The sequence below is a fragment of the Oryzias melastigma genome, linkage group LG11 (genome assembly GCF_002922805.2).
Source record: "Oryzias melastigma strain HK-1 linkage group LG11, ASM292280v2, whole genome shotgun sequence".
Classification (NCBI taxonomy): domain Eukaryota; kingdom Metazoa; phylum Chordata; class Actinopteri; order Beloniformes; family Adrianichthyidae; genus Oryzias; species Oryzias melastigma.
This window is the reverse complement of record NC_050522.1, coordinates 19,464,413-19,485,408: the sequence shown is the minus strand read 5'-3', so window position 1 is coordinate 19,485,408 and position 20,996 is coordinate 19,464,413. Positions and strand designations below refer to the sequence as shown.

Below are 20,996 nucleotides of genomic sequence, written 5' to 3'. Positions count from 1 at the left end.
ATATTAATATATAATACTTTTCGGTTTCCTGTGTTCAACGTTATTAATTAAGAGAGTTAACCAGAAAAACAAAGAGTTAAAGAACTTCTCTATGGCTGCTAATTTTAATGGTTGAAGTTAAAGGGTTACATTTGTTTAAAAAATAGCAATCTTGTAGTCAAAAATATGCTGCAAATGTTACAAGAACAGCAAAACTGCTCGGATGAATGTTAAATTCAAAACTAAATTGTTTAAAAAAATGCTTAAACACAAACTCAGGAAAAGTTTAAGAAAAAATTGAATATAATGAATAATAAAATAATAACACTTCAATTTTATTATTTTTAAAATTGGATGTCAATGAATATGTTTGTTATTCTGCCATTCAGATAATGTTTTCATTGAATTCTTTTCTTTATGGCAACTGGACTTCAAAAGGTTGATCTGAAAGGTTTATTACAATATTTCTAGGTTATAATATTGATATTTAACATGAAAAAAAAAACAAATATAGTGGAAAAATACTGTGGAGACACACCTAAAGAATTGTCTTCATTTATGCTTTATATTTTTAAACATCTCCATCTGTGACTTTAGTCTGGATATAAGAACCATCCATAAAATATGTGAATTCTTTCCTGCCCCCCTTAATACCTTAATACCTGAGCTAAAATTTAATCATTTAAAATTTTACTTCTGGTAAAATAGACATAATAGTTTTGAATAGTTTATCTAATGGGTAATTTATAATGAAATTGATTTTTTAAAATATAAAATATGTAACAACGGATTTGGGGCATGTCACATAAAAGTATCATCAGCATAAAGGTGAACATCATCATTCAACAATTAATGGTTAAGATTGTTAATTTAAAATAGAAATGGTTTCAAAGAAGATCCTTGAGGAACAAATGGGGATCTTAAAAGATGATGAAAGATTTAAGAGTCCTTCATATTCTTGATTTTTCCCTCTGATTTATTTTAGTTAATTACAGTTCTTGTTTAAAAATTAAAAAAACAAATCCAAACGATTAAAAATTTGTTAAAACTTTATTAAAAACATGCCAACTTGATTTTCAATGTTGATGTAAACTTTACATTTTACAGACATAATGACTGATTCAACTGAGATCGAAATAGATTTAAAAAAAGCTGTCCTGGATGTGTACTGCATCTTTTTTTTTATTTTAATCCAATAAAGTGAAATCTCTGAACCACAGTCAGAGGTCATCCATCATGGCCAGTAGCTCGTCTCCTTTGCTGCTGCTTTGCTCCTCGTGCCTCACCTCCTCTTCTGCAAACTGTCCGGCAATTCGAGCGAGCTCGGCAGCGGCCTGTTCGTCCTGAACACCACAAACACACAAAAAGGACACATTAACACAAGTCCAAGCTCCTCCTTGACTGGAAAACAGAAACAGAGGATTAATAAAAGCCTACCAGTTGAATTAACTCTCAATATAACAAGTTTATGATGCATCCATTCCTAATTTAGAGACACCAATTAACCACAGAAAGAACCCAGTCGGGATTCGAACCCAGTCTTGTCACTATGAGACAAGAGTGCGAACCACTACACCACCATGTCAAGCATAAAAATGAACAAAAGAAAAAAATAATGTCAGATTTTCAAAGAATTTTCCCAAAAATGACTGCTCTGCCCACAGAAAACCTTCTTCTCTGATGTTTTTGAATCTGCATTTCAAACCTACATTGATACAAAAGTTCAACCTGACACAACCTCAAAAAACAGCCACAATGACAGTTTGACCACTCAGAGATAAAGGTGAAATCATCTCTTTTAAGGCCTTCTACACAAACATAATATTTAATCTTTGATTTTAACTTAACTTATTTGTTGTAATTCTATCCAGCCCTCCTGATCATTTTATTTTATTGTTATTAATGACCCGATGTTATCTTGCGTTTATCTTTAACTTTTATAATTTTGACAAAATATATTTTTATGGAGAGTAAAATATTGAAAGTTATTTAAGGTTTAAATTAATTTATTCTAGAATAATATTCCTGCCTTTTTATTATTCATAATTATATTAAAAAGTTACGGTTTTAAAGTTTAAAAAAATGGCATTCTGCTAGCTTTTTGGACTATTTCGGGGGCTATTTTGGAGTGAATATTTTAGCTGCATGCTAGCTGTTTTGGCTAATTTAGGCTTTTTTCAGTTTTTTGGGATATTTTTAAGTTTTGCTATTTTTCAGCTACATGTTAGCTGTTTTGGCTAACCCAAGGTTTTTTAGGCTTATTTGGATGTCAGCTAATATATATATTAGCTTGCTATTAGCTTCAGGGTTTTGGCTGTCAATGTCTGGATCTTCAGTGGCCAAATTCAGCTTAAAGCATTCACACAAGCATATATTGCAGGTAATGCTATGTGTCTTGTTCATAATTATGCTAAAAAGTTACGATTTTACATTTTTAACAGTTTTGTTTCAGTCTGTTGAATAAGTGTTTATCCTGTTTAGCCCGTGACCTGAGGTGTGTTTTGGATTTTGTCCTGTTGTGGAATTGAGTTTGACCCCCCTGATCTATCATCCTTATGCAGATAAACTACCACGGCAACAGGCTGGACAAATTGACTGTTTTAATCCTTTGAAACATTTGCTGTAATCATTTGATTTGTTTTACAATATTTTTGACAGTTTATTACTTTCATGGACCATTTGCTTTTAGGAAATATTAAGGTTTTGTTGGTTTCTATGTTCTCTTCGACCCAGGTCCTCATTGGATACTAGAACCTTCTAATTAATACAGTAAAATGTAACTTTAAAAAAAAAGATTTTTAAGATTCTTTCACACAGAAAGTTTTTGACATGCTATCTGTTTTCATGTAAAAACCCTCCCACCTGCATGGCTTGAATGTTGATGACTTCGAAGTCCCGAGCTCCTCCTGAAGATCCCCTGTTCAGCAATGCAAAGATCTCTGAGCAGAACCGGACCTTTCTGCAGGATGAGAATAGAAAAGCACTCACGCCTCCTCCTCCTCCTGGTCTGAAGCGAACAGGTTTAACCGAAAGCTTCCCTCGGCGCTGTGGACGTGTTCGGTCTTCATGCTGCCCATGATGCGAGCCAGCAGGTTCAGCTCCTCCTTGGCCAGCAGGTTTGGAACATCATCAGGCTGCAGGGTAGCAGCAAAAAACAAGACCATTTAATATGTTTGTTGACTTCACTTCCTGTGATTTTTGGCTAACTTGTGCTTCTGTGATCCACTCATTACTTCCCGATCTTCATCTTGTGACTCTCATAGATGTGTTACCTGAGCACAGATGTTCCTGGACGTGTGCGTCTCCTCTGGATAGTTCATTGTGTACCTGTTTGACACACCAACACATAATCTTCAGTGTTGCCTCACAGGCTGCTCAGCAGGTAGTGCTGATCGCCCTCGTACATGTTCACGCCGAGCCTGAGGACTCTGTCTCCGTGAAGGTCAAAGGATCCCTCTCTGACCGCGCTGCTGTAACTTCCTCCGCTGGGAAACTCGTGGCGGCTCACCTCCCTGCCCTTCACGTCCAACAGCCTGAAAACAGACATTTTTTGGAATTTATGGGCTTCAAATAATGTTTGATATTATTTTGAATAAATCAGTAAATAAAATCTGGAATGTTACTGAAATCCCACCTGATCAGTCCTGGAACTTCCCCCCCATGAGGCACCGGGCCCGACATGGTCAGGGTGAAGCGTCCGTTGGGTTTCTGGATTTGGTTCTTCAGGAACAGCGACACCTGTGATGAGAGAAGAAAACCCGTCGAGAACTCACCTCCTAAAACCCCAAACTCACGTCCAGCTGAGAGGACTCACACGAACGTGCATGTCTTGAAAAAATACGAGCAGAGTTTGTCTGAGGAGCTGAAACTCTCCCTCTGACAGAGGAGAGTAGACCTGCACGGCGAGGAAAAGGCGGTTATACGGGATGTATGGAGCAACTTGATGTGTAGGAGTTCAAACCCTGTGGAACACCTCGATGAGCTTCCTGTGGGTCTCATCCACCTGGTTGGCGACCGCCGGAGTGTCTCGGACAAACTCCCGGATGGCGTCCATGTGGTTGTATGTGATGAGCAGCAGGTCTTTAGGCCGCGGACAAAGGTAGACTTGATATTTGAACGCCATGACCATCAGCTCATAAAGCTGAAAGTTAAAAACACATTTTACAATATTTACAAAAAAAAAAAAAAAAAAGAAAAGCTTCAGGTCAAACATTTAAAAATGGATCATTATTTGACCACAAAGTTTCTGGAAGAGACTCATTTGGATGATTATATATTTTTCTTGTAAAAATATATATATATTTTGTTGCTAAAAAAATGTTCCTGCTTTGAAACATGGAGGAGGTTATATTATGATCGGGGCTGCTTCGTTGCATCTGTAAAATCTAAAGACTATTATGATTCTGGAGCCAAATGTGCTGCTAAGGTTCAAAATTTCTGCTCTTAAACTTCATGGATCTTTCAACCGGATCACAAACCAAAATACAAACAACTAAAAATACCAATCATGGCCGAGCGATGAATATAGAACTGTTCTGAAGAGTTCTGATCCAAATCCTGTAGAACATCTACAGAAAGAACAGTAAAATCTCATCTATAGAAGTAACCTTTTGTTTTTCATAGCTGGAAATACATTTAGGCCTCAAGGGGTTAAAATAATTTTCTTCCAACCGTTTTGTCCTTTTTTTCACAAAATCCACTTTAGCTCAAACCAATCCAACACTGATGAACCAAATCTATGTCAATTCAGTTCATGATAAATGGACAAAAAAGTAAGCGTGTTTTAAATTATATTTATGCTATTTAGTCAGTTTCTGGTTGTTAAGTCTTAATTTAATCAGTTAGTGACTGTCTGGGTGAATTGGGCCTTCTAAAGGTATTAAAGCATTATATAAGTATATGCTATAAACCGTTAATGTTTACAAACTAAAAGCAGCATCTTAAATGCGTTGTGTACCTTCTCCATGCTGGCCGGGTTCAGCCTCATGATGGAGGTGTGCGCTAACCGGGTCAGCACGGTCTTCATGGTCCTGTGTGAGTACAGCTGCTGCGGTTTGAGAAGTTCGTCCATGAAGGCTTTGCTGAACATGGTCCCGACAATGTCACTCATCACTGAGAGGATTTTTTAAAAAAAAAGTGGAAAATCAGACTAAAACGCAGTTTCAGTTCTGCTCATTCGGGTTGATAAACAGAGACTAAAAATGGGTTTGAATTCTACAGAATTTGTCGAAAAGTCATGAACATGATTTTTCACCCATTTACTGAAATAATTACTGAAATGTAAAGAACATTCTTTTCTTTATTTTATTTTAGACGTACTTTTATATTTGATATTTGAGATCAGCTGGAAGTGAAATACAGCCACTAATTATGACAAAAAAACATTTATCACAAAATGTGACTTCCACATTATTATAACAACAAATGACAATCTTATCTCAGAAGAAGTTCAGTTTCTGGTGCACCAATACCTCTTTTTCTGTCATTTTCGGACCACACTCCTGCAGCCCAGTGAGGAACCCCCATGAAAGAAAACAGAAAATATTTGTGATCCTGCATGTTGAGTCTAAAACAAAGAAGTTTCTGTTCCTGAGTGAAGAAGGATCTACCTTTCTCTGAGTTGTCCACAGACGTGTTCTGCGCTTGCAGTCGTTGATCCAGTATGTAAAGCATTTCTCCACCCAGATTAATGAAAACCAGCGGCAGAGTCCTGGTGGACATGGTGCTTGGACAGAGAAGGTATCTGCTGCAGAAGTAACCATCAGATGCATTTTTTTTTTCTGGTCTCTTGGTTATTCGTGCCGTGAAGCGCGGCTGGTGACAGAACTCTCCATGTTAACTTCTTAACTGATCATGACGCTGCAGACTGTCACTAAGAAGCAACAGGTGGTCATGAAGAGGATCAGCAGCACACGGCTCAAGCTTATTGGACAGGATCAGTGTGACGCCTCAGCTGCTCAAGAAGAGAGGAAAACCCATTCATGTGTAATAGTAAACAAAAACGTCTAAAAAAAACTTTACTAAACATTTAAACCTTTTGTGCAAACCAATACATCTTTTGAGCTTTGCACATTTTTGATCCGATTTTCCAACTGATACCTAAGCCTTATAATGCACATTTGATAATATACTCAACACATTTGCACAAAAAGTCAAAAAAGTGGTACAAACTTTAGAATGACTTGGTAATTATGGTTTTCATGACTCCTCCCCTTGCATAAAGTCACCCATGGCGACCATAAAAAAGAAGGTCAACAAGGCTTCTTTTCTCACTTGTCACATTCAAACTAAAACACTTTATTTCCAACATGTCCTCCAACCTTCAGCCGGGGCGCTGAAGTATCGCAAATAGAATGACTGAGTTATCACTATTTATTCATCAATTGAAGTCTATGGGATTTTGTCTTCTTGGAGCGAGTACTTCCAAGTACTTCCTGTTTGGATCACGATGGGGGAGGGATCACTCAGTCCTGTTCTCTGATAGAGTCATCCCAGGTACCTGATGCCAATCCCTTTGGCCCTCCTTTCTTTATGGCATTAACCATCAAGCAAAGTCTGGAAATTAAGCAAAAAAGTCTTTGCATCTTTGTCTTTAGGAACCCCGAATGCAGCTGGAATTTGTTGCTTGAAGGAGAAAACAAAGTTGACTTGTGTAAAACAGAAATTGGGGTTTTAAAGGTGAAGCTCTGAACCATATCATTAGAATGAGTCAATGAGGAGTTTGTGAAAGATAACCAAGAAGCAGCCTTGACTAATAAAGGTGTGAAACAAGACTTTGGCTGAGCTCTGGCTTCTCTATTCCACCCTGAAGCCAAATTTTACTAACTGTCACTCTGCCGTCCTATTTGTCATTTTTACGATGTCCCGTTCCCTTTGTCTTTCTCATTCTAAATAAAAGATTAGAGTAGACATTTGCAAATGAGGTTTTATCTCTGGGTAGAATGCTGCAGCAGCTCCCTGCTCTGCAGACAGCTGTCTTTACCACTCACTCATGTTCACTCTGGGCTTTAATACTTCTGAGAATTCCTGCTGAGAACAAAATGTGAGACAAACTTGGCTAGCCACAGAAGAGATTACAGAAGATGGAGATCCACCTCTACCTCTGGATTTTCTCTGCGTAAGATGTGTTTTATTCTATGCGTAGACCACTGATTTATACATAAAACATCTTATTAGAACAACATTTCTTGTTGAATTTTGATTTTTTTTTTCCCTCTCCAGAGTGACCTTAACTGTGGGGGCAGGAACCGGTTTCAATGACAAACCAGACCTGCATCCAAGTTTTTTCAACACAGATTGGATGACATTTCTTCCTGATGAGACTCCACTTTCTGCCATCACCATTCCAGGGACACACGAAAGCCTGACGCTGTACGGAGGACCACTTGCTGTCTGTCAAATTTGGACTTTGAAGGAGCAGCTCAGAGTGGGAGTACGATATTTGGACGTGCACGTCGGGATTTGGTTTCCTACACAAAAAGAGATCTATATTCGGGATGCTAATTGGATGTTTTGGCAGCATATGGATCTAGGAAAAGTCCTCAAGGAGATCTCGGATTTCTTAGAAATCCACAAGACTGAGACAGTGCTTTTAAAACTCTCCTTGCATGGACTTTACAAGTCAAAAGTCGAGAAATCGGTGAAAACAATGATTGGTAAATTTCAGAATATAGTCTGGACGAAGATGTCCATCCCAACCATCAAGGAAGTTCGAGGTAAGATAGTTTTTCTGAGGAGTGAAACCTTTAAGTCAGGAGCAGACAACGAGAAAACACAGTTATTTGAATCTAACAAGTTGAAGAATGTTAAAGAAAAAATCAAACAAATCAAGTCACGCATCTGCACTCATCAGATTGTTGTCACTGAGAATCCCGCTACTGTTTTAAGAAGTCCAAAATCATTGGCTAGAAGAATTAATCTGCAGCTGAGTGACTTGATTCAGGAGCACAAGGCAATGTCTTCAAACTCGAGCTGCTTAGGGGTCCTCAGCATGGACTTCCCAAGTGCAGAGACCATCACAAAAATTACTCATCTCAAACCCTGTGACTGCGGTCAAAGAAGAGGAACCAAGACTGAAGATATGCAAAAACATGCTGTTTCACCAGGAGATAAATTAGAACCTACAACTTCACCAGGAGAAGAATCAGAACCAACAGCTTCAACAAGAGAGGAACCAGAACCATTTCCTTTATCAGGAAAACAAGAACCAACTGCTTCGATGGGAGTAGAACAAGAACCAACCGCTTCCCCAGAGGAAGAACCAAAACCAACGTATTCCACACGACAAAAATCAGAACCAACTTATTCCACAGGAGAAAAAAGAGAACCAGCGGATTTACCAGGACAACAATCAGAACCAGAAATTACTAATTCACCTGAAGAAAAACTAGAACCAGGTGCTTCATCAGGAGAAGAACTGGAGGGAACTGCTTTACCTGAACAAGAACCAGGACAAGAACCAACTGCTCCACCAGGACTAGAACCAGAACCAATTGGGTTCCCAGGGGTAGACCAGAAAGACGAAGAAGAACCAGAACCAACTGCTTCACAAGAACAACTAGAACCAACTGCTTCACTTGGAGAGGAAACAGAAGCTGGAGAGGAACCACATTTAATTGCTTCACCAGGAGTTGAAACTGAAGGAGGAAAAGAACCAGAACAAATTGCTTCTGCAACAGAAAAACCGGAACAAACGGAGTCACTGGAAGAACCAGAACCAACTTCTTTACCAGGAATAGAACCAGAAGCAACTGCTCCAGAAGAGGTAGAACCAGAAGCAAGAGAAAAACCAGAACCATCTGCTTTACCAGAAGAACCAAAACCAAGTGCATCAACCTTAGAAGAACCAGGAGAAAAAACTTTACCAGGAGAAGAACCAGAACCAACTGCTTCAACAGAAGAACAACAACAAGACTCTGCTCCAAAAGAACAGGAACCAGGACAAGAAATAAGTGCATCCCCAGGTGTAGAACCAGAAGCAGGAATAGAAACAGAACCAACTCCTATACCAGAAGAACCAAAACCAAGTGATTCACCACAAAAAACAGAGCCAAGTGCTTCACCAGGAGAACAACCAGAAGACTCTGCTCAAAAAGAACAGGAAACAGGACCAGAACCAACTGCTTCACAAGGAGTAGAAGCAGAAGCAGGAGAAGAACCAGAACCAACAGTTTCACCAGAAGAACCAGAAAAAGGTGCTGCAACAGGAGAAGAACCAGAACCATCTGCTCCAAAAGAAATAGAAAATGGACCAGAATCAACTGCTTCACCAGAAGTGGAAACAGAAGCAGGAGAAGAACCAGAAACATCTGCTCCAAAAGAACAGGAACAAGGACCAGAACCAACTGTTTCACCTGAAGAACCAGAAAAAGGTGCTTCAACAGGAGAAGAACCAGAACCATCTGCTCCAAAAGAAATAGAAAATGGACCAGAATCAAATGATTCACCAGGAGTAGAGACAGAAGCAGTAGAAGAACAAGAACCAAATGCTATGGCAGAAAAAGAACCAGAACCAGGTGCTTCAACAGGAGAAGAACAAAAAGAATCTGCTCCAAAAGAACAGGAAGCAGGACCAGAACCAAGTGCTTCACCAGGAGTAGAAACAGAATCAGAAGAAAAACCAGAACCAACTGCTTCACCAGGAGAAGAACAAGAGGACTCTGCTCCAAAAGAACAGGAACCAGGACAAGAACCAAGTGCTTCTCCAGGTGTAGAACTAGAAGGAGGAATAGAACCAGAACCAACTCCTATACCCGAAGAACCAGAAAAAAGTGATTCAACAGAAGGACCAGAACCAAGTGCTTCACCAGGAGAACAACCAGAAGACTCTGCTCCAAAAGAACAGGAACCAGGACAAGAACCCAGGGCTTCTCCAGGTGTAGAACTAGAAGGAGGAATAGAACCAGAACCAACTCCTATACCCGAAGAACCAGAAAAAAGTGATTCAACAGAAGGACCAGAACCAAGTGCTTCAAATGGAGAACAACCAGAAGACTCCGCTCCAAAAGAACAGGAAGAAGGTCCAGAACCAAGTTCGTCACAAGGAGTAGAAACAGGAGCAGGAGAAGAACCACAACAAACTGCTTCACCAAGAGAAGAACCAGAACCAGGTGCTTCACCAGGAGAACAACAAGAAGACTCTGCTCCAAAAGAACAGGAACCAGGACAAGAACCAAGTGCTTCCCCAGGTGTAGAACCAGAAGAAGGAATAGAACCAGAACCAACTCCTATACCAGAGGAACCAGAAAAAAGTGATTCAACAGAAGGACCAGAACCAAGTGCTTCACAAGGAGTAGAAAAAGAAGCAGGAGAAGAACCAGAACCAACTGTTTCACCTGAAGAACCAGAAAAAGGTGCTTCAACAGGAGAAGAACCAGAACCATCTGCTCCAAAAGAACAGGAAAATGGACCAGAATCAACTGCTTCACCAGGAGTAGAGACAGAAGCAGTAGAAGAACACGACCCAAATGCTACGCCAGAAAAAGAACCAGAACCAGGTGCTTCAACAGGAGAAGAACAAGAAGACTCTGCTCAAAAAGAACAGGAAGCAGGACCAGAACCAAGTCCTTCACCAGAAGTAGAAACAGAATCAGAAGAAAAACCAGAACCAACTGCTTCGACAGGAGCAGAACAAGAGGACTCTGCTCCAAAAGAACAGGAACCAGGACAAGAACCAAGTGCTTCCCCAGGTGCAGAACTAGAAGGAGGAATAGAACCAGAACCAACTCCTATACCAGAAGAACCAGAAAAAAGTGATTCACCAGAAGGACCAGAACCAAGTTCGTCACCAGGAGAACAACCAGAACCAACTGTTTCATCTGAAGAACCAGAAAAAGGTGCTTCAACAGGAGAAGAACCAGAACCATCTGCTCCAAAAGAACAAGAAAATGGACCAGAATCAATTGCTTCACCAGGAGTAGAGACAGAAGCAGTAGAAGAACACGACCCAAATTCTACGCCAGAAAAAGAACCAGAACCAGGTGCTTCAACAGGAGAACAACCAGAAGACTCCGCTCCAAAAGAACAGGAAGAAGGTCCAGAACCAAGTTCGTCACCAGGAGTAGAAGCAGAAGCAGGGGAAGAACCAGAACCAACTGCTTCACCCAGAGAAGAACCAGAACCAGGTGCTTCACCAGGAGAACAACAAGAAGACTCTGCTCCAAAAGAACAGGAACCAGGACAAGAACCAAGTGCTTCCCCAGGTGTAGAACTAGAAGGAGGAATAGAACCAGAACCAACTCCTATACCAGAAGAACCAGAAAAAAGTGATTCAACAGAAGGACCAGAACCAAGTGCTTCAAATGGAGAACAACCAGAAGACTCTGCTCAAAAAGGACAGGAAGAAGGTCCAGAACCAAGTTCGTCTCCAGGAGAACAACCAGAACCAACTGTTTCACCAGAAGAACCAGAAAAAGGTGCTTCAACAGGAGAAGAACCAGAACCATCTGCTCCAAAAGAACAGGAAAATGGACCAGAATCAACTGCTTCACCAGGAGTAGAGACAGAAGCAGTAGAAGAACACGACCCAAATGCTACGCCAGAAAAAGAACCAGAACCAGGTGCTTCAACAGGAGAAGAACAAGAGGACTCTGCTCAAAAAGAACAGGAAGAAGGTCCAGAACCAAGTTCGTCTCCAGGAGAACAACCAGAACCAACTGTTTCACCAGAAGAACCAGAAAAAGGTGCTTCAACAGGAGAAGAACCAGAACCATCTGCTCCAAAAGAACAGGAAAATGGACCAGAATCAACTGCTTCACCAGGAGTAGAGACAGAAGCAGTAGAAGAACACGACCCAAATGCTACGCCAGAAAAAGAACCAGAACCAGGTGCTTCAACAGGAGAAGAACAAGAAGACTCTGCTCCAAAAGAACAGGAAGCAGGACCAGAACCAAGTCCTTCTCCAGGAGCAGAAAAAGAAGCAGAAGAAGAACCAGAACCAACTCCTTCACCAGAAGAACCAGAAATAAGTGATTCACCAGAAGGACCAGAACCAAGTACTTCACAAGGACTAGAACAAGACGACTCTGCTCCAAAAGAACAGGAACCAGGATTAGAACCAAGTGCTTCCCCAGGTGTAGAACCAGAAGTAGGAATAGAACCAGAACCAACTCCTATACCAGAAGAACCAGAAAAAAGTGATTCAACAGAAGGACCAGAACCAACTGCTTCACAAGGAGTAGAAAAAGAAGCAGGAGAAGAACCAGAACCAACTGTTTCACCAGAAGAACCAACTGCTTCAACAGGAGAAGAACCAGAACCATCTGCTCCAAAAGAACAGGAAAATGGACCAGAATCAACTGCTTCACCAGGAGTAGAGACAGAAGCAGTAGAAGAACACGACCCAAATGCTACGCCAGAAAAAGAACCAGAACCAGGTGCTTCAACAGGAGAAGAACAAGAGGACTCTGCTCAAAAAGAACAGGAAGAAGGTCCAGAACCAAGTTCGTCTCCAGGAGAACAACCAGAACCAACTGTTTCACCTGAAGAACCAGAAAAAGGTGCTTCAACAGGAGAAGAACCAGAACCATCTGCTCCAAAAGAACAAGAAAATGGACCAGAATCAACTGCTTCACCAGAAGTAGAGACAGAAGCAGTAGAAGAACACGACCCAAATGCTACGCCAGAAAAAGAACCAGAACCAGGTGCTTCAACAGGAGAACAACCAGAAGACTCTGCTCCAAAAGAACAGGAACCAGGACAAGAACCCAGGGCTTCCCCAGGTGTAGAACTAGAAGGAGGAATAGAACCAGAACCAACTCCTATACCAGAAGAACCAGAAAAAAGTGATTCAACAGAAGGACCAGAACCAAGTGCTTCAAATGGAGAACAACCAGAAGACTCTGCTCAAAAAGGACAGGAAGAAGGTCCAGAACCAAGTTCGTCTCCAGGAGAACAACCAGAACCAACTGTTTCACCCGAAGAACCAGAAAAAGGTGCTTCAACAGGAGAAGAACCAGAACCATCTGCTCCAAAAGAACAAGAAAATGGACCAGAATCAACTGCTTCACCAGGAGTAGAGACAGAAGCAGTAGAAGAACAGGAACCCAATGCTACGCCAGAAAAAGAACCAGAACCAGGTGCTTCAAGAGGAGAAGAACAAGAAGACTCTGCTCCAAAAGAACAGGAAGCAGGACCAGAACCAAGTCCTTCTCCAGGAGTAGAAACAGAATCAGAAGAAAAACCAGAACCAACTGCTTCACCAGGAGAAGAACCAGAGGACTCTGCTCCAAAAGAACAGGAACCAGGACAAGAACCAAGTGCTTCCCCAGGTGTAGAAATAGAAGGAGGAATAGAACCAGAACCAACTCCTATACCAGAAGAACCAGAAAAAGGTGCTTCAACAGCAGAAGAACCAGAACCATCTGCTCCAAAAGAACAGGAAAATGGACCAGAATCAACTGCTTCACCAGGAGTAGAGACAGAAACAGTAGAAGAACACGACCCAAATGCTACGCCAGAAAAAGAACCAGAACCAGGTGCTTCAACAGGAGAACAACCAGAAGACTCTGCTCCAAAAGAACAGGAAGCAGGACCAGAACCAAGTCCTTTACCAGGAGCAGAAAAAGAACCAGAACCAAGTGCTTCACCAGGAGAACAACAAGAAGACTCCGCTCCAAAAGAACAGGAACCAGGACAAGAACCAACTGCTTCACAAGGAGCAGAAGCAGAACCAACTGTTTCACCCGAAGAACCAGAAAAAGGTGCTTCAACAGGAGAAGAACCAGAACCATCTGCTCCAAAAGAACAGGAAAATGGACCAGAATCAACTGCTTTACCAGGAGTAGAGACAGAAGCAGTAGAAGAACATGACCCAAATGCTACGCCAGAAAAAGAACCAGAACCAGGTGCTTCAACAGGAGAAAAACCAGAAGACTCTGCTCCAAAAGAACAGGAAGCAGGACCAGAACCAAGTCCTTCACCAGGAGTAGGAACAGGAGCTGGAGAACCAGAACCAGAACCAAGTGCTTCACCAGGAGAAGAACAAGAAGTATCTGCTCCAAAAGAACAGGAACCAGGACCAGAGCCAACTGCTTCACCAGGAGAAGAACAAGAACCACCTTCTATACCTGGAATAGAAACCCAACCAACTGCTTTAACGGGAGAAGAACCAGAACCAAATGATTTGCCAGAAGAAGAATCAAGACCGACTGCTTCTGCGAGAGGAACTGAACCTGTACTTCCAACCAACACTGAACCAGTGTCTATAGCTGATGAAGTACTAAGAACTGGACTAATTCATCCTGCAGGAACAGATTCAGCGTCTGAGCAAGACAAGGAACTAAATGGTGAAGCGGCTTCGGACCTGGCACCAGGATTACACATAACAAACAAAGATGAGAGTCCAGAATCTGAGTCAGTTGACCTTAGCCACCAAATACATCCACCTACAGAACCACATTCAGAACCACCGGCAGCCCAGTACCACCCTGCTGCCCTACACGTTCTTCCTTTCAAAATAAAGCAGCAGCCTGTGCTGCGGTGGAGACAACGGAAATGTAATCGAGGGTAAATGAAGAAGAATTATATCAAATTACTAAACATTTGGGTAAAATAAAAATTGTCTTTTGGTGGTGAAAAATAAAATGTCAAACAAAAGAAAATAAAATGTTGTCTTCTATCTTTTATACTTATTAAACATTGTGTTTTTGTATATAGAAAACCTTTATAAGGTCAAATTGTAGAGCACTCTAATGGTAAGTAAAGTTTAAGTAAAATGTAACTTTTGCATAAATAAACAAATATTAAAAGTCTCATATCGATAAACAAGGGCAAAAAATGAATCAGAGATAAATTTCAATGTACAGGGAAAACTTTAAAATCAAAGTAATAATTACTTTGTTATATATTTTCAGATTAGGAGTTGTATTAATGAGATCAAAAAAGTTGACAGACAATGAAAAAGAAAAGACAGATGAGCTTATATACAAGTGTCAAGGAAAATTGAGACAAATGAAATACTTTAGTCTAAAAGAAGTCAGCTGGTTTGCAGTAAATTTACTGCATCATGTTGTCAGCAGGTGGCGCTGCTTCGCCTGGCATAGTCAGTTAGTGCACCAAACCTGTTAATTAAGACGTTAAGCTTCCCCTTTCACAAATGAAAGCATTGGTGCCATTCTGTGAAACTGCAGTTTTCTTAACTTAAATCTACAAGAGTAAAGTTTAAATGATTGTCAAGAGAATCTGCTCTGGCTGATGTACAGCAAAATTTGAAGAAACATTAAGAAACTGAACTCGAGTGAGCTCCCATCAATAATCAGATCAACCACCTCCATGAGTCTCCTCCAGCCGTCCATCATACCCTCACTCTTAAAATACAATCTATTATTTACTGTAAACAGTTCTGTTGCAGTTCTCATTTGAGCTGTCAGCTTAGTGATAATATTTTTTAAATAACTTAACAAATTCGCGAATGGAGATGTTTATTAAAAATAAGACAGGAAATAAATTTGTTGTGATTTCCTAGTTTTACTTGCTGGAAAATAAATGTCATTAAAAGGCTGCATCACTGAGACGAGACAGTCAGCTGACAAGCTTAAAGTCAGATGTTTTCATGAAATTATTAGATCTAATGAGGGATTTTTTTATACCCTTTAACTGCCTGCTCAACCGAAACATTTAGAAAATATGTTTTTAAAAATATTGATCGCATGTATGTAAGGGAAATTGGAAAAAAAATGTTGAATTATTTTTTTTTAACAAAAATTTAAATAATAATAATAATAAAAAAATTCTGGTTTGTAATGGATGTCCACCAGATAGTAACCAGAACATTTTTTTATTCAGTTTTTTGAAGGAAAAAAAAGAAAGGAAAACTTTTACCATCTAGTGTTTATCAGTTACCAACCAGATTTTTTTTACTACTTTAATTTGAAAAAAGTGAGTGACCAGAACTTATTTTTTTACAGAGCCCATAAGTATTTTTAGAAAAAAATATTTTGATTAATTTTCTTTTTTAACTTTGATGTCCTGGCCCTGCGACAGACTGGCGACCTGTCCAGGGTGTACCCCGCCTTCGCCCTTCAGTAGCCGGGATAGGCTCCGGCACCCCGCGACCCCGAAAGGGAAGAAGCGGACAAGAAGATGGATGGATGGAACTTTGATGTCCTTTTAGGGGCTCTGCACCAAGGCAATAAGCAGCAGAAAAAATACGTTTTTTGTGTTTTTTTTGCGTAGTTAAAGGTTTAATTTATATGCATAATTAATAATAATAAATCTTTATTAAAAAAAAATATTTGAGAATAGAGTGGATGTAGAAACTAATGGTAACCAGAGAAACTGATGATAATTTGCAACGCAGTAACTGTGATGGATGGGCCAAAGTCACCCTGCTCTGCTCCAATTCTGATGCTTTTATTTGAAGGCAAATAGATCTTCAACATCTTGATTTTCCTTGACTGCTGTTTTCTGAATTAAAACAGACAACTGGATAGCTTAGATTTTTCTTGCCGATTTTTTGTTTTTTTTAATACACTAATGTTCCTTCTGCTCCAACAGTCCAGAGGCAAATTTCTGATGAACTCCTGCTGTGCTGCAATATGTCTTTAAATAAAACACAGGATTTTTGATTTGCGTTAAAAACTGCATAATAATGATCTAAAGATGATTTTACAATGTAAAAATATATATATAGTTGGAGTTTTAAGAGGTTTAGAAAGATAGGCTTGGTTAGAAATGGGACAAAGATGATTAACATTTGTGGGATCTGAACATAGGACTGAACCTATTCAAACTGAGGAAACTCAGAGCAAAACGGAGCTCAGGAAACAGATCACCTCCAAACATGGCTCAGAACGCAGTTCCTGGTCCTAAACCAGGGTCCGTTTGGGTTTATTCAGGCAGAAAATTTGTTCCGGATTATCAGGGGAAACTAACTCTGTTCACTTTAAGCAGACCAAATGTGTCCAGTCAGAATACACCCTTAGAAAAAGCAACGTTTACTGCTATAAGTTATACGTTTTGAAACAGTAGTTATGCTATGTAACAGCAGATATAGAAACATAGTAATACAATATTTTCAAAATAAAATGACAACAGCTGAAAAACATAAAAATGAACAGTTTTCATGAATGAGCGAAACCAAATAAACTCAAGCAAGAAAAACAACTAGAACTGTTTTGTTTCTGTGTATGAGAATTGGTGACCTGCGACAGCTCTCTGATTTGAATACTGAAATAGTTTCGAGCACGCCTGAACTTGTGCTTAAAGTCTAAAATGCAAAACCAAGAAGGAGGAAATATGTAAAGATAATTACTAGGGCACTTTACATGAGTGCTTTACATAAAGAGCAGAAAGAATGAAACATAATTATCAGAACAAGAGCGACGGTATAATGTGAGTTCTCTGACTGTCACTTCAAGTGTCAAGTTCAAAGAATGTTCTCAAACTAAGAATCGGTTTCTGATTTACTCATCGAAATGTCTTTCTAACACATACTTATTCGTCAGGCTTTAATGAGCTCTACACTTCAAAATAATCCACATTAGGAGTTACAAGATGAAAGAATAAAACCACTTCATTAAAGACAACGACTCACAAAGCTGTAAACTGATAGAGAACTATCAAGTCCAGCATTAAACATGTTTTTCATTTTAAAAAAGTGGCCTATTTTAACTGTGAGGCACACTAATCAAAATAAAACTGTCAAACTTTATTCCAGTAATTTACAAAGATTTGAAGAATAGTACGTATCAGTCCACCAGACTCCTGACTATAGTACCCACAATGCTCCAACAATCAATCAAGCGCTACGACTTCATTATTCGTACTAAAACATTTAGTCAGAGTGCCGTGTACACAGAAGTCAAGGTACAGTACGCACAATCAGGATTAAAACATGAGAAAGTGGACTGTTTCAATGGTTTTAATTGTGGCATATGGTCCAACAAACACAGCAAGGGTCACTAATTAGCTCAAAATGATTTTCAACATATTCACTTCCTCCAAAAACTATAAAATACACTGTCTATAGTCTTTTTTTTTATTACTGCTGACATTAAAATACCTAATAAAACAGTTGTTGCTTTGAGATGATCCTATATCTTTTATTTTGAAAAGTTATAGACTATTTCATCTTTAGAAGAAAAAAAAGATATTCTTGTAATGTTTATGTTTTATTCATGCGCAAAAACAAAAATTTCTCGAGTTTTATCAGAACAGTAAAAATAACATAAATACAAAGGAGTTTCTTCATTTTTTAAGACTTTGTGTCTCCCGCTGAGTTGTAGTTGGTGGGAAATCGACCCAATTGGCTCTTTAAATGTTGAAGGTTACAGACCCCTGGTATAGACTAAGTATACTTGTAGTACACTTAAGCTTTGTTTCCACTGAGCTGTCCGGTACGGTATTTTGAGTACTGAACCGTATACCATCGGTTTAGGTCCAATAAAATGTGGAATAGAACGGTTGGGGCGGAGCTGCTGTAGCCATCAGAAAGTGATGACAACATTAGAAAGTCCTAATATCACGCTCATTTAAGCTAACGTTTCCAACGTTTGTAAATATTCGGGTTTTCTGGTTACCTGTGTACTATTTTGGACACGAGTCTATATTTCAAAAGCCTGCAAACAACAGATGTACCAGAAGTAAAGCAAGAAAAAGACGAGCTGCTGGATGAACTCATTCTCAAAAATACTATTAAGTAGCTTCATTAGGTGTTTGTGATGAAATCCAAATTGAAACTTTTATTCAAAGGTCGTATTAAACTAGTGCTTGAACTAATTCAAGCCTCTTCTTGCAGAAGCCAAGTTGCAAACATCCACAGTGGGTTTGGTGTCCTCGCTTTTATGTCCTTTTCTCTGTTTGACTCAGATATAGAACATTTACAGTCAATGGTCTGACTCTAAGAGAAGGGTTAGGAGGTACAATAGACACTTGCAAATGAGTTTATCTTCACTCCTGCAGCAGCAGCTCTCTGTCCTGTTGGCAGTTTTCTTTGTGACTCAATCCTCTCTGCTACAGGAGGTATTCTACAAACCAGATGTTTGAGACTAAAAACCACCAATCTGCCAAGCGGACAAAATTACTGACTATGGAGATCCATCTTTGCCTCTGGCTTTTCTCTTTGTAAGACACATCTTTTATTTTTTCAAAATGTATTAATTAATTTCTTCAAAGCAGAAAAATCTTTGTAAAAATGGTAACTTGTTGAATCTTCTCCTTTCTCCTCTCCAGAGTCACTTCCAGTGTGAGGGCAGAAACTGGTTTCAACGATAAGTCAGAACTGCATGCGAACTTTCACAACACAGACTGGATGGGAAGGATACCGGATGAAACCCCACTCTCAGCTGTCCCCATCCCAGGAACACATGAAAGCTTGACATTTTCCAAGTTAAACTTTGCTGGAAATCAAGTCTGGACTTTGGAGCAACAACTCCGAGTGGGTATACGATATTTTGACATCCATGCTGGAATGTGGTTGGCTACAAAAAATGAAATACGCATCCGTGATGATAAATGGATGACTGATCAGGATATAGATTTACAAACAGTCTTGGAGCAGATACGTAGTTTCTTACGAACCCACAAAACTGAGACTGTAGTTTTAAAGTTGACATTGCATGGACTTCAAAAAGACACAGTCAAAGATTTGGTCAAAAAATTATTTGGAAAGTTTGAAAACTTTATGTGGACAAAAAAATCAATACCAACCTTAAAGAAAGTGAGGGGCAAGATTGTGCTTTTGGACACTGGTACGTTTCAATATGGAACCAAAAACAAGGAATCAAAATTCTTTGAATCCCAGAAGCTAGTAAGTGTGGAAGAAAAAATTGACAGAATGAAGGTAGACTTCTGTGGTCATTACATTGTGGTCACTGAAAACCCTTCAGCTCGCTTCAAAGGAGCAAAAAATGTGGCTAAAAAGATAAACCAAGACCTGAGTGAGTTTTTACAAAGACACACAAGAAGTTCCTCCAATCCAGGCTGTTTGGGAATATTCAGTATGGACTTTCCCAGTCCTCAGCTCATTCAAAAAATCATTGAACTTAAACCATGTAACTGCGGACTAAAGACAGGGGCGGGATCAATGAGGCCACATGCGTTCAGCGACCAAACAGAGAAAACAGATCATGGATTTACTACATCAATGGTTACACCACAACCAGAAGCATCACCACCTAAACAACAACCAACAACTATGGAACAACTAAAGCCTCAATCATCGATTATTCCAACAAATGCACAAGAACCGTCAACCATCACTACACCACGATCAAAGGGTCAAACTACAGAAGAAGATAGAGATAAAACACATCATCCATCTCCACCTCAAGTTCTACCTGGAATACCCAAATTACCACCAAAACCAGGACTTGACAACACAGACTGGATGATATCCATACCTGATGAGACTCCTCTTTCAATCATCACCATTGCTGGAATACGACTATTATTTGGAAAAAGCAAAGTGTGGATCGTGAAGCAGAAACTCAACGAAGGAATTCGGTATTTTGATATAAATGCTGGTGTGTGGCGAGCTACAGAAAAAGAGTATCACATCCGGTCCACCAAATGGATGATGGAGGAAGTTTTTCTCCCCATATCCATTTTCCTAAGAAGCCACAGTCATGAAGTTGTTCTTTTGAGACTTACGATACACGGACGTACCAAAAGCATAGCTGATGATTTCATCAACACGTCAATGGAAAAGTTCAAAGACATCATGTGGACAAAGCAGTCAACTCCAACCATGAAGGAGGCAAGAGGTAGGATAGTTTTCTTGAAGACTGACAGCTTTAGTTTTGGAGTAGAAAACTACAAGCTAAAAATCTTTGGGTCTGACATGTTAGTCAACTTTGAAAAGAACACTGAACTACTAAAGTCAGACATTTGTGGTGGACAACTCGTGGTCACTGAGAGTCCTGTATCAGATCACCAAAGTCTTAACGTTTTGAGTGAGTTTGTGCATAAATATATCAGCAGCTCCTCCGGCTTAGGCTGTGTAGGAATCATCAGCATGGATGATCCCAGTTCTGAGCTCATTGACCAAATCACTCACCTTCACCCATGTAACTGTGGAC

At 39.8% G+C, this 20,996-nt stretch overlaps 3 protein-coding genes across 4 annotated transcripts in view; 2 read left to right on the top strand and 1 right to left on the bottom strand.

Moving 5' to 3' along the window:
- Nucleotides 1-1,010: 1,010 nt before the first annotated feature.
- oscp1a (organic solute carrier partner 1a) lies at nt 1,011-8,534 on the bottom strand. Of its 2 annotated transcripts, XM_024296911.1 has the most exons (12): nt 8,415-8,534; nt 5,589-5,932; nt 5,451-5,480; nt 4,937-5,091; nt 3,953-4,120; nt 3,794-3,874; nt 3,614-3,717; nt 3,384-3,512; nt 3,252-3,306; nt 2,968-3,113; nt 2,842-2,896; nt 1,011-1,322 (listed from the first exon to the last, which is right to left on the bottom strand). In XM_024296911.1, the coding sequence occupies exons 2-12, from the start codon at nt 5,698-5,700 to the stop codon at nt 1,200-1,202; spliced, it is 1,158 nt and encodes a 385-aa protein (XP_024152679.1). In that variant the 5' UTR covers nt 5,701-5,932; nt 8,415-8,534; the 3' UTR covers nt 1,011-1,199. The 2 variants fall into 2 exon arrangements, with proteins under 2 accessions (XP_024152679.1, XP_036070054.1); XM_036214161.1 differs by lacking the exon at nt 8,415-8,534 and having other exon boundaries at nt 5,589-6,041.
- LOC112138281 (titin-like) lies at nt 7,934-14,557 on the top strand. Its single transcript, XM_036214353.1, has 2 exons — nt 7,934-10,757; nt 10,959-14,557. The coding sequence occupies exons 1-2, from the start codon at nt 7,934-7,936 to the stop codon at nt 14,486-14,488; spliced, it is 6,354 nt and encodes a 2,117-aa protein (XP_036070246.1). The 3' UTR covers nt 14,489-14,557.
- Nucleotides 14,558-19,435: 4,878 nt separating this feature from the next.
- Nucleotides 19,436-20,996, top strand: part of LOC112138289 — a 4,804-nt gene continuing 3,243 nt past the window's right edge. Inside the window, exons 1-3 of the mRNA XM_036214352.1 lie at nt 19,436-19,524; nt 19,873-19,970; nt 20,250-20,984. Coding sequence (XP_036070245.1) covers nt 19,436-19,524; nt 19,873-19,970; nt 20,250-20,984 — 922 coding nt within the window. The remainder of the gene's footprint in view (nt 19,525-19,872; nt 19,971-20,249; nt 20,985-20,996) is intronic.

What these genes read in the sequence shown, in the direction of transcription:
- oscp1a (XM_024296911.1), bottom strand. Translation starts at nt 5,700, where the DNA reads ATGTCCACCAGGACTCTGCCGCTGGTTTTCATTAATCTGGGTGGAGAA. An exon ending in TGTGGACAACTCAGAGAAAG is followed by an intron (nt 5,481 to 5,588) that starts GTAGATCCTTCT and finishes ACTGGGCTGCAG; the next exon opens with GAGTGTGGTCCGAAAATGAC. An exon ending in GACCAGGAGGAGGAGGAGGC is followed by an intron (nt 2,897 to 2,967) that starts GTGAGTGCTTTT and finishes ATTGCTGAACAG; the next exon opens with GGGATCTTCAGGAGGAGCTC.
- LOC112138281 (XM_036214353.1), top strand. Translation starts at nt 7,934, where the DNA reads ATGTCTTCAAACTCGAGCTGCTTAGGGGTCCTCAGCATGGACTTCCCA. An exon ending in ACCAGAAGGACCAGAACCAA is followed by an intron (nt 10,758 to 10,958) that starts GTTCGTCACCAG and finishes AACCAGAACCAG; the next exon opens with GTGCTTCAACAGGAGAACAA.